This window comes from Octopus sinensis, unplaced genomic scaffold (assembly GCF_006345805.1).
Source record: "Octopus sinensis unplaced genomic scaffold, ASM634580v1 Contig18331, whole genome shotgun sequence".
Lineage (NCBI taxonomy): Eukaryota > Metazoa > Mollusca > Cephalopoda > Octopoda > Octopodidae > Octopus > Octopus sinensis.
Window position 1 is genome coordinate 22668 of NW_021835751.1, and position 12260 is coordinate 34927.

General features: G+C 40.2%; 1 protein-coding gene across 1 annotated transcript; it reads left to right on the forward strand.

Moving 5' to 3' along the window:
• The first annotated feature begins 1697 nt into the window (after positions 1-1697).
• On the forward strand, positions 1698-2420 carry LOC115231368. The gene has a single exon (XM_029801413.1). The coding sequence runs from the start codon at positions 1698-1700 to the stop codon at positions 2418-2420; it is 723 nt and encodes a 240-aa protein (XP_029657273.1).
• Positions 2421-12260: the final 9840 nt, after the last annotated feature.

The window sequence follows — 12260 nt, forward strand, 5'->3', positions numbered from 1 at the left end:
ACGTCCGATGGCAAGAACATCGTCTTTGCCATTGCAGAAGGGATCGAGTGCACGACCCGGGAGGACTGGGTTAAATCCGCCCTTTCCCAGGTGTTGGGAAGAGCTTCCAGGATGCCCAGAAATGGGTGGCCTACCCTGCTTCAGTGTTTCAATCGACGCTTTAGCTCGAACCTATCGTTAGATGCACTGAAGAAGCTGGCCAAGACCCCTCCTCCTGGCTCGCGGGGGAGGACTGCCGCTGCGGTTACGCCGTCAGGATGCCCCCGTGTTCTGAACAACACGAGCACCAGAGTAGTGAGTTATCGCTACTCTTGCAGGTTAAGGAGATATTTAGTAGGCATATCTCTGCGAATCGTGTTGTCCCCCTTGCGGACCGCAGAGTGACCCGAAAGATACCTCGGTGGCAACTCAGAAGTGACGTGATGGGTTGCATCAATCGTGCCATAGCTTACGCGATCGTGCGTGAGCCTCCGGAGACAATGGACGAGAGATCTCTTTATTTGTACTCGGCACAGACAACCTATGATGAAATCACTCAGAGGCCTGCCCCAAAGAGTAGATGGAGAGAAAACATTGCCGCAAAAGTAGCCGCAAGGAAAGCCGAGCTGGAAGCGCTGACTGGGCACATTTTGAATGTGAGCAATGGGGTCAAGGGCAAGACTCCCCCCTTGGTGCGTACTTTACTTCGTCGGGAACGAGCTGCCAAATGGGACCTCAACGAGTTGAGGCGTGTCCGGGCAGAGAGGGAGGAGCTGATTCTCGTTTATCAGAAGAAGCTCTCAACTCATGAGTCTCGATGTCAGCGCAGGCGGGAGAACAACTGTTTGAATTTAATCGCAGGTCGTTCTATCGTCGGTTGCACGGAGAGACGAAGGAGGGTACCCAGCAAAAGGCCGAAATGCTTGACACATGGGGGAGTATGTGGAAAGCACGTCCTCGCAAGGGTGTGTCGTTTCCGTTTTGTGGACCCGATGCTCCCTTGATGACCGAGTCTTGTGGTGTCCCTGACATCCGCAAGAAGTTCGATGAAGCAGTAACCCGTCTCTCTGACTGGAAGACACCTGGGGTCGATAAAGTGTATAATTTCTTTATTAAAAATTGCAAACCTATCCATGATTGCATGTGTCGAGCAATCGAACAGTTTACACTAGACCCTGGCTCGATTCCAGAGTGGTTATGTACTGGGGTCACTTATTTGATCCCTAAAGTAGATAACCCTTCCGCTCCGACAGATTATCGTCCGATAACCTGTATGCCCAACCTGTACAAGTTGATGACTAAGGTGGTGGCTACTGAGGTCAGAAATTTCGTGGAGGTGAATGGGATTCTGTCCGAGAACCAGTTAGGTACTCGGCGGGATTGCCAGGGAGCTAAGGAGCAGGCACTGATCAAAAATGCCTCGCGAGAGCCCACGGAAACTCACTAGTGTCAATGTGGGTGGATGTGAAGAAGGCATATGACTCGGTTGATCATGCCTACCTCGTTGAGTGTCTGCGAAGGCTTAAGTTGCCAATGTGGTTTATCAAATTTGTTGCAACTGTGATGGACAGGTGGAACGTCCATCTAAATTACAACAAATGCGATATAGGCGAGGTGAAACTAGAGAGGGGCATATTACGGGCGACAGCATGTCTCCGCTGCTGTTCGTCCTCTGCCTAGAACCGCTGAGTAGAGTCCTCACTGCCCAATTCGAACAAATGTCGATCGAACATGAAGGAGGGTGTTTTAGCACCAACCATCTCATGTTCATAGACGACATTAAGCTGTTCGCTCGGTCTTCAGAGATCCTTCACTCAATGGGTAAAGTCCTGAAAGGTTTCATGAAGGCCGTGGGGTTGGAGCTCAACTACAACAAGTCGGCGACTAACACCCCTGTGTGTGGTGACCTAGTCAAAGTCTTGGAGGAACACCAAGGATATAAGTATCTTGGTGTGGTTGAGAGTCCAGCCTCATTAATCACACCCGAAACGAGAAAGTGTGTAGTGGAGGGTGTGCGTAGTAGAGCGGCAATGTTATGTAAGACTCGGCTTAATGCACGGAACTTATTTCATGCCTTGAACGAGTATGCCATCTCATTGCTAAACTACTACGTTGGCCTGATCGAATTCGAGCCGAGTGAGTACGATGAAATGGACCTTATTGTCCGAAGAGTACTCCGAGAGAATCATGTCCACGTGTTGGCAAGCAATAAGGAGAGATTGTACTTGTCTCGCGGGCAGCTAGGACGTGGACTGAGTAACATCGTACACTTAAGTGAGCGAATTCTTACTAAGATGCACGACACCTTGTGGAGTGGGTCGAGTGTATCCCAAAGGAAGGCTGCCATCCTTGCTGCTGAAAAAGCGCGTGGTACACACCTAGGGACCATAAAAGGCTATGTGTCGGCTAAGTATGGTCTAGGTGCTACCAAGTTAATGTGAAGGAGTTGATCAAACTTCAAAGGAGTCTTTAATTAAAAAGATCAACTTAAAAGTCCTTCACAAGACTCTCTTTAGCAGCCTGGACAACCCGCACATTGACGTATCGTCGTCATCTACGTGGCTGAAATATGGGAATAACTCTCCCCGATCAGAAGGGTTGTTCTCATATTTGCAGGATAGAAACTTTTTTAATGGGTCAACGGAAACAGTGTAACCACTGTAAGAGTAAGGCAATGACCGTTGACCATTTAGCCACGAAGTGCGGGAGTGCTTTACCATGATTACACATGGAGGCATAACGAGGTGGTGAGGTCCCTCCATCTTTTGCTCTGCAATAAGTACGGCTTGAGGCGGTCCAGAAAGTTGCGAAACCCGAGTCAATATCGGTGTGTGAGAACTCGCGGGTGTGCATTAAGGTGGATACCCCCATACGCACCTCGATTGTTGTCCAGCACAACAGACCCGACATTGTGGTCCACGATAAGGTCACCGGGGAGATTGTTATCGTGGAGGTGGGCATCACGTGCCTAGACCGTTTGCAGATAGTGGAAGTGGAGAAAAGGAGGAAGTATGACCTCCTTGCAAACGAGCTAGGACTGATGCACCAGTGCAAAGTCCATGTCATCCGTGTGTGATGACATGGGATGGACTGGTCACCAAATACCACAAGCGGTACTTAAGACAGTTGGATGTAGATAAGTCTCTACAGGCTTATATACAGTCAACTGTTCTTAAGAGGACTCTGGAGAGTGTCTCGTTTGATGCTCGCCGATCCAGCCCTTTCCTGACGTTTAGTCAGCAAGAGGCGCTGGACTGCACCTTCTCGAAGGTCTACAGTGCCAGAGAAGAGGAGGAAGAAGGGGAGGAGGTGCGTGGAGTGCCGCCTTCTGCTCACTTCGAAGGCTCTGGACTTAGTTAGTAAAATTACTTAGTTAATTAGTTTCTTTCTTAATAAAAAAAAAAAAAAGTTTGGAACAACAATACTTTAAGTCAAATATTGCGGAGTAGTCTTGCTTGCTGCAGGCTCTAAAAGAACAACGAAATTTAAACATAGAAGTAATTAATGTACTAATTTTTTTAATCCTGTAGATAAAGATGGAGTCGATAAAATCGAAGCTTTTTCGAAAAATATAATAGCAGGATTTTCGGGAAATGTCAAACTTAGTACACGGATTTGCGAGGAATTAAGGTATCATCGATATAAAATAGCTTTAGAACTATGCGCTCACCCAGTACCACTGATATCCGGAATACATTTAAAAAATGTAAAAAATCAATCGCGTTTGTGTATTTAATTTGTTGTTATATTTTAGAAAATCCTTTTTGTGGAGACAGTGTAGGGAGTTGTCATCCGTGTTGATATATTCCTGTTATAATTCAGTCAAAGAAGATGTTTTTTCTATCGGATCTGTCACAAAAATATGTTTACCAGTACAAATCATTGTATATATTTTTAATAATCAATATTTTAGATTTTGCAAGAATAAAAATCGCTCTTTCAGGAATGCGCTATCTCTGGCACACAATTGTCTGGAGTTCGCCTCTTGGAAGAGCACAAGTACTGGAAAGAATTTAAATAGTAAGAAAGTATTTTTTAACTATTTAGTCTGGTCTATAACGTAAAAGGGCTGTGTCTTTAAGGGTTAGAATTGAGAGAGTTGACAGAATTAAGAGATTATTCAAAATTGAGTTGAAAATTGAGTTTTAAAAACAAAAAACTCTAGAAACCGAAACCTTTGATGCAAGGGTGTCAAACGAATTTTGTGCCTTTTCTATTGAGGAATTGGTGACATTGCAAGAGATAAGTGGCAAAGGATAATGCAGATAAAGTCACAATCGGCCGTGTGGACGTCATCAAAAAATCCAAAAAGCGATCCAAAATCTAAAAATGTTGACAATATCAACAATGTTTTATCTTTTCTCGACAATTTAAAAAAAGTTAAAAATTCGTCTTTTAGTTACCAGACAAGCCTCTCTAAACTTGCCTACAAAGACGCCTGTAAGTAATCCAGTGGCCAGGAGTGTCTACAGGTAACAAAATTTGAATTCTACCTCTAAATGGGAAGACTGCCATAGACTGCTGGATGCAAAAATATAAAAGCACTCATCTGGGGTGTTTATTAGGGCAATCAAGGTCACTCCGTGAGTAGTAAAAATAATCTGGATAGTCCAAACATGTCAGAATATCTCGAAAAACACGGTAAAATTTGTCAAAGCAGCAAAGTCCATATTAAAACTTAAGTTTACACGTTGACATGGATCATTTCACGGATAAAATAAAATCTGTCGAGTTTCTAAAATCAAAAAAAACTATTTCAACGCCTTTATGTTTCACTTTTTGCTTTGATTTACTGCATTTTTGTGGGCCTTTTTCAACTTCCTCCACTGAAAACAATCCCTTCCTCACCGCCATCTCACTGGGGACTCTTATCTGACTCCATGCAGTAACAATTCTATCCTGCCTCTGGTACGTCGAATTGGACAGAATATGCAATTACTCCTTTGTAAGTACACCTCTCATACATTTTGTTAGACTAGTCAGGAGGAGGCCTCTCACGTGCTGGCTACCCCTAACCCCAATAAGGGTACTAAACCAATTGCAAGTCCTCCATTATATTTATAGCTTTCAAATGACAAAAATGGCCGATATTTTATATATATTAAAGTCAAATTTATTTTTAATCCCATTTCTCAACAATTCGTCATCCCCAGACACCCCGATGCCCAACTTGTGCTACGTGACTGTCGCCTTCCTCCACCGATTCAAAGTCAGGACGAGATTGACCAACTGAGTTGGTTTTTTGACCAGAACTAAATGACCATCGACCTTCCAGATTTCAAAAGTGTGTTTTTGGAGAAGGCAACATCTCCCTTCTTCGTTTTTCAGTCAATCTGCATGCCGTTGTGATGTCTGGATGAGTATTGGCCATTCCCCCCTCATCTCCCTCGTTACCCTCGAGGCCATCAATTCTGTGCAATAACTTGGTTACATGAAAGAAATAAGGCAATTGGGGAATTGTAGAAAAGCAGTAAAAGTATTTCGATTCGGAAAGTGATTCTCAATATCCTCGACTCTGCTTGAGGGATGTGGTCTTTATTAGTTATTCCACCCTTCTAATCGGCAAAAACTCAACTGGCCACCATTCCTTGTGATCTTCCCCTCCTCCACTGCTCCTGTGTCACCAGCGAGGCTTTACTGACGGGGGAATCTCTTCCAGTCATGAAAGTATTTCCAAACTCTCATTTTAAGGAACCAATTGACTTTTCAGTGGATGAGTTTGATGTTAATAGTCACGGAAAACTGCATTTGCTTTATTCAGGATCGACACCACCATGACGGGCCACTTCCTTTGGGTTGTACAAGCGCTGTCTTTGTGTTGTGACCCGTATTAAATTCTCCACATTTTCAGAGACGTCTTTTCAAGATAATTCTTTAAAACGCCCAGAACAGCCATCTTCATAGCTCGGACTCATTCTATCTTATTATCCTCCTTCTCGGCTTCGGTATCTCCGCTGCCATCCACGTGTGGGTCTTTGGTTGTGTTTTAAGGAATATTCCAGTCTCAGAAGAATATGGCAACAAACAGTACAAACTGCTTTTGAAATGCATGTTCATTCTAGCATCAATTCTGCCTTCTGAACTTCCCCTCGAACTGACTATGGCAGTCAATGCCAGGCTCAGGTCTCTTTCCAAACTGGATATTCTTCTGAGTTGAGACAAAGGAATATTTTGCACTGATTCACACAAAATTCCCTTTGCGGGGAGAACTGGAATTCCTAGTTTTAACAAGACGGGGACACTTACAAGCGAACAATTCATTCTGGCAGGAGTCAACGGCCTCAAACTCTCTCCATTGAAGTGAGGTCTAGTAATTCGGCAACTCTCCTGTGCTCCTCTGACGACTGTCCTGACAATCTTCTGGTGGCCATTGCTTCCTGCAAGTCCCTCTACATTCACAACAACACGATCGTCGTAGATGTCTTCGAAAAGGCTCTCCTTGAGTTCACTGACTAAATTACCTACAAAAGTGTGATTTTATTTGTAATGTTAGATAAAGTGTCCCTCCAACGTGGAAGGGGAAGAACGATTCCTCCACGACTCGAGATTGTTCGGAGATTTCATTTTAGTTCGACTTTGCGTAGAATGACAGTTATTGGTCATTTTATTCCACGAAATTCCAACGTGACAAAATATTTCATCGCCGTCAAAGGTGTCCCTGAAGCACTCAAGGATTGTGTATACGTCCTGTCTAACCATAGTTTGCCTCTATTCCCCCGATTATGACAAGATTGTGAAACAGAAGATGTCCCTCAGTTACCGACTGTTAGCCATTGGGTACCGTCTTTGTGATAAATGTCCCCAAAACGACTTTCAGTCCAGTTGGAGTTTTGTGGATTCGTCAATTTTTCGTCCGAGATAAAGTCTGATTCATTCAGCACTGTTGGCCAGTTACAGCAGTCGTCTCGTCATATGCGAATTGTGGACTATTTTTTAGGTTATGATGATCGCTGGAGACAGTCTTCATACTGCCTGCTACGTCGCCTCACGACTTGGAATAACACGGAGTGGTCCCAAAGTCCTCTTCAAAGGTCCACTTGTTGTGATATAGTAGATGATTGAGAGAAATTAGTATTCGGGTTATCTGTCCAGGAAGCAGAGTATTCTGAGACGAATTTGGAATGCTTTGAGTAGTCGTGGAGGGAGTAGTCGGTTTGTATGACAGGAAACATACAATTCACATTGTTTCCGTCTGATGTCCGTAGGCCTTGATATTATTATTCAGATTGGTATTGCCTCACGTGTGTGTTTACAAAAACTGACCCAAAACAAAAAGTGATTCCTTTAACCGGGCCACACTCAAGGAGATGATCTCTGAAATCAGTGGAAAATAGATATTAGTACAAAGCTGGACGCCGCCAGGAAATGGCAGAAGGCTTGTAAAACTTTAACCACAAAACCCAAACTTCTGGGACTGTTCTGAGAAAAAAATGTTACGTGGTCCAAAAGAGTTTTGAGCCCCCAAATTCGTCCCAATCACCAAGAAATGTACAAATATCACATAAAAACACTACGATACTGCAGTAGTGATCAATTACGTAAATAATCATCATCTGCACTGCCAATTCGAGTTAAATGTCGTTCGAAGTACTACAGTGCCTGGGAGTAAAGTCCACACTCATATGCTGCCTTCCCCAACTTGTAGAGACAACAATACTCGATTGTAACACTCCCTAGCTGTTCCTGTCCAGTGTTTTGGAAAACAGTTCACATTGTGTTGTAGAATCCGATGACTACTTGATGGAGTGATTTGTCGCACTGGGAGTTGAGTATTGCGCTAAATTCTCGAATGATCTGTCAATTGTCATTTATAACCAACCGACTCTTTGAGAGTAGTCGTAAAATCAAAAATGGCAGCAATTTTCAAATAATACAGAAAAAACGTGATCAGGTCGGTAGAGTTGTGGAGGATTGACATTAGAATGTCCACTAGTGACCGAATTTGAAGAGTTTTTGTGTTTTGGGCCAAAAAACAAATCACCCAATTTAATACAAGCTCAGTCGAACTTGGTTGTTGTATTGCTCGAACTTTCGAATTTAATTTATCCACAAGATATATACAATTCACATATATGAACCACAAAACTAAAAGATCTTTTACAAGTCCTCTAAATATCCCGACTTCTCCTCAGAAACGACAACCTCTTACAAATTCTCTTTCCATACTATTAAACGAGATAATCCCGGCAATTATCAAACACACCCACTCCAAACCCTTCCGATCTCTAATATTCAATGTTTCGGCCTGTCAATCTTGTTTGCCGTAGTGGATTGAATATTTCATTTGGTGTAATTGTGTGTATTATAGGTAACAAATCTAGCAATGCCTTGGGGAAGCTTTTCTAACGAGCCTGCCACAATACTCAAAATAGTAAATAATTAACATTTAGGAGACGTAATTCTAAATATTATAAAATTAAGTTGTAATATTTTTCTAATAATTTTTTAAATATATATTAAAATTATTTTAATAAATTTTGTTTCCTTTGTTGTTGTTGTACTTTTTTAAATGGAATTTCATTTTAGCTCAATAGATAACATAACAGGCTGATTGTTTTTTAATTACGCTGTTAGATTATGCGCAGGAAGAATTATTGAAAATTAGTGATAAATTTCATCTTAACTCAAGAGAAAACACAACAGGCTGATTGTTTTTTAATTACGCTGTTAGATTATACGGAGGAAGAATTATTGAAAATTGATATATTTGATCTTGACTCAAGAAAAAACACAACAGGCTGATTGTTTTTTAATTACGCTGTTAGGTTATACGCTTGAAGAATTATTGAAAATTCATGATAAATTGAGTGCTCCGCGATGAAGTTACATTTCACTTTTCCAGTCCTGAAATTCAACATTTGCTGTCACTTAGCGACAGAGTGAATATAAAAAATAACAACCGTCTCCACGAGAGAGTCACAGCAGCAACATTCGGAGGTGAAGAGCTTGGAAGATGCGTATATTGTGGCAGGCTCATTCGAAAAGCTTCCCCAAGTACAGTTGTACTTTGTGAGGATTATCCCGGACATATTCGTTGCCTAAGATTTGTGAATGGAGATGACCATTTTTTAATGTATTCAAAATCCGAACAAGAAAAGGTCGTAAATTTTTTTCCCAAAAAAGATAAGCTCGCAAAATTTTTTTCCGAACCAGATAACGTCGCAACATTTCTTTACTACCAAGAAAAAGCCAAATTATTTGGTTATTGATAATTGGTTTAATAAATTTCATTGGTTTTGTTTAATAAATTTCATGGTTTAATTGAGAAATTAATTTACTTCCTTCCTTGTAGAATGTTTTTTCCATGATGTTTCAGATCTGAGTGATATCTAAAATCAATTATTTCCAATTGTAAGTTAGCGGCAAGATGAAACATATTTGCGGTGAATGTGATCAAAAAACACTCATTTCTTTTTCAAATTCACTTTAAAAAGTGTCTCAAATTGTCAGAAATCATGTTATTTCCTTTTTTATCGATTCATATCAGCATTCGAAGTGCGGGAAATTACACTTTTTAAGAGAGAGTGAATTTGTTGATTATGGATATAATGAAAATTATGAGCTAATTGAATATTTGAAAACAAGCATTCAAATAGAGTTCAATCATTTTATTGAATAATCTAAAACGTACAGTTGGGTTGGTATGTTTGACTCTTCTATAACTGAACACCTGAACTGCAGTGCTGAAACTAGTACCGAACCTGTAAAAAGTACGGTCATGGAGGATATCCAGCCTCGTTCTGTTGATGAAAGTTCAAGTCTCCTCTATTTGGGAACGAACTTTAAAATTGAATGCGTTGAAGTGGAAAATCCGTAGTTCTCGGCGCTCTGATGTAGGGATTTTTGCCTATGCGGGTTCTTGATAGCTGCAAACATTTTACTGATTTAACTCATCAATTGAAATTTCCTGAACTTTATTAATGTCTCTAGCATATTGAAGACAAATTTCTAAACTCATACTCATATTGTAAAAAATTTTGTGATCTACGAAGACGGGTGCTACATCTCTTATAGGCCATATGATATCCCGAAATTTTCAAGACTGTTAAAGAAAACCTAATCAAATCTTTATTTTGAGGATTCGCTCTAATCAGAATCTAATCCGACACGGAATCAAACGATTAACACTAAATCCTTATAAAATTTACACATATCTTTACTTTAAAGTGATTAAATCTCCATTTCTAACTCAGCAGGTAAGAAAAAAACTAAAAATCAACGGAAAAGCATGCGTCTTTATTTAAACAGATAAAAATTCCTGTTTCTTTGCAAGAATACGCATCTTCTCCACTTAATTGTAAGAAATCGCCAACAGCTTTTCCTTCTTCCACTTTCCGGACTTCTTTTGACCCCAATCTCTGAATCGGAGTACTCACAAAACCCAGTAGAGAGCATTCTCTAGAAAACCGACACTCAAATCTACAATTGCCTTTATTTGACTGGTCGTTGTATAAACTGTAATTACCTTATTTGGTCCTTATTTTTCTTATTTCGTTCATTCGGTCTTTTGGATTACATGGAATTTACAATCGGAAACTTGCGATTAATTTTTTAATTTTATATTTTATGTGGAATAGAAAACTTGCAAATTGAGCATTCGTTGGTAACTCGTTTTATAATTTCCCGTTTTATTGTATAATAAGAGAGTAAACATTCATGTTGCTGTTTACGAATTCCAGAATGGCTATTTCGATGAATAGAATCTGCAATAGTTTGCATTTCACTCTCATTATCTATGAAAATAAATAGTTTGTGCTTTTAAAATTTTTCGTTTTTGAGGTAATATGACATAATATCTCGCCCCCAATCTGGCGACTATTGCGACCATCATTGTTGGCAGGACCTACATAGTTTGACACTAATTACTGACTAAAAATGATTGTTAAAAATTTAAAAACTTCACATTTTTTAACTCTATTCATAGTAACTATTTTAAATAAAGACTTTGAATTAGGAATTGAAAATACTGATCATCAATTATCATAAATTGATTCGCTTTTTTTATAAGTTTGTATTTTCAAATTTCAATTTTTACGGGTTTTTGAAGTAGTAAATGTACAAGATTTTGGTATTCACTACCATTTTTCACCTAAGGATTGAGACTACACTATGTAGGTCACGCCGTCAACAAAAAGGTCGCTCGCTCACCAGCGTGGGGCGCGACATAATATAATAAATATATGCTATCGTCAACTCAAAACATATCTTATTCTATAATGGGTTTAATATATAAGTAAGATAAGTTTGTATATTTTTATTTACTAAAAAGTAGAAAAACATTAATTATTTTGTAGCATATGATGTCGATGTGGCGGCCAGTAGGACAACCTATAATTAGTCTATGCAAGTCTCTGCCCCCAAACACTGTGATTTTTGACGGACGGTGATCACACTCGTTTATTCGTAGAGTCAATTTCGAGATTACCACGGCTTCTGTTCAAATAGGGAATAAAAGAATGGACCACTTTTCTGCAAACTTGCCAGTCTCAACTCCCTCCAATCGACCTCAGATGACTGACACAGTCTCACTCATCCAAGAAGCGTTTTCACAACTTGTACTTCTCAAATTTTACTAGACAGGCAAACTGGATGGCTGGGGAGACTTTGTTGAACTCTGTTTTAACCATTCCTGGACTTTTAGAACAGCAGACTGTCCATTCCAGTCTTTTTCTCCATTTTTTGAACGTTTATAAGTCGATTGTGTCATTTCTATGTAATCTGGCGACAGTGGTGAATTATACGAATATTGTCTCCCTTCTTTTTATATTTTAGGATGTATTGCCCGACCATTTGCTTTGGTCACCACAAGAGAACAGTCTCCATGATTCACTTGAGTTTATTGGAGAATATATTCGCGAATCGGGAAACAGCGAAGTGAGTTTTTTTTGCATATTTGAGGACGAGGGACAACTTTTTCTTTCCAATGTACTTTCAGTTGTGAAAGATTTGGCCTCATTTGAAAGCCAAACTAATAAAGTCTAAGTTCTGTGCCAATCAGACAGATTGACTTGTTATACTTTCAATCGCCTGCATTCGAAAAAACAGTCAAGTCGATCACTGACAGTCTTCTCCTGCTGGTCGGGAATGAGGGAACTAAGAGTCACTATTTCGTGTTGTATCAGAGTTGTTGTGCTTTACACGGATTGTTAATTTTTCTCAACTCGGATACGACGGCTCTTCATTCTTTTTGGTCGCTGACTGTATTATAAATCTGATTAATCCAGACAAACCTGGATGCTCTTCCAAAAAGTCGTTTTAGTCTCATTTTTTATATTTTGGCA

Bases quoted from the DNA above. Each gene is read 5' to 3' on its own strand.
- LOC115231368 (XM_029801413.1), top strand. From the start codon at position 1,698: ATGTCGATCGAACATGAAGGAGGGTGTTTTAGCACCAACCATCTCATG.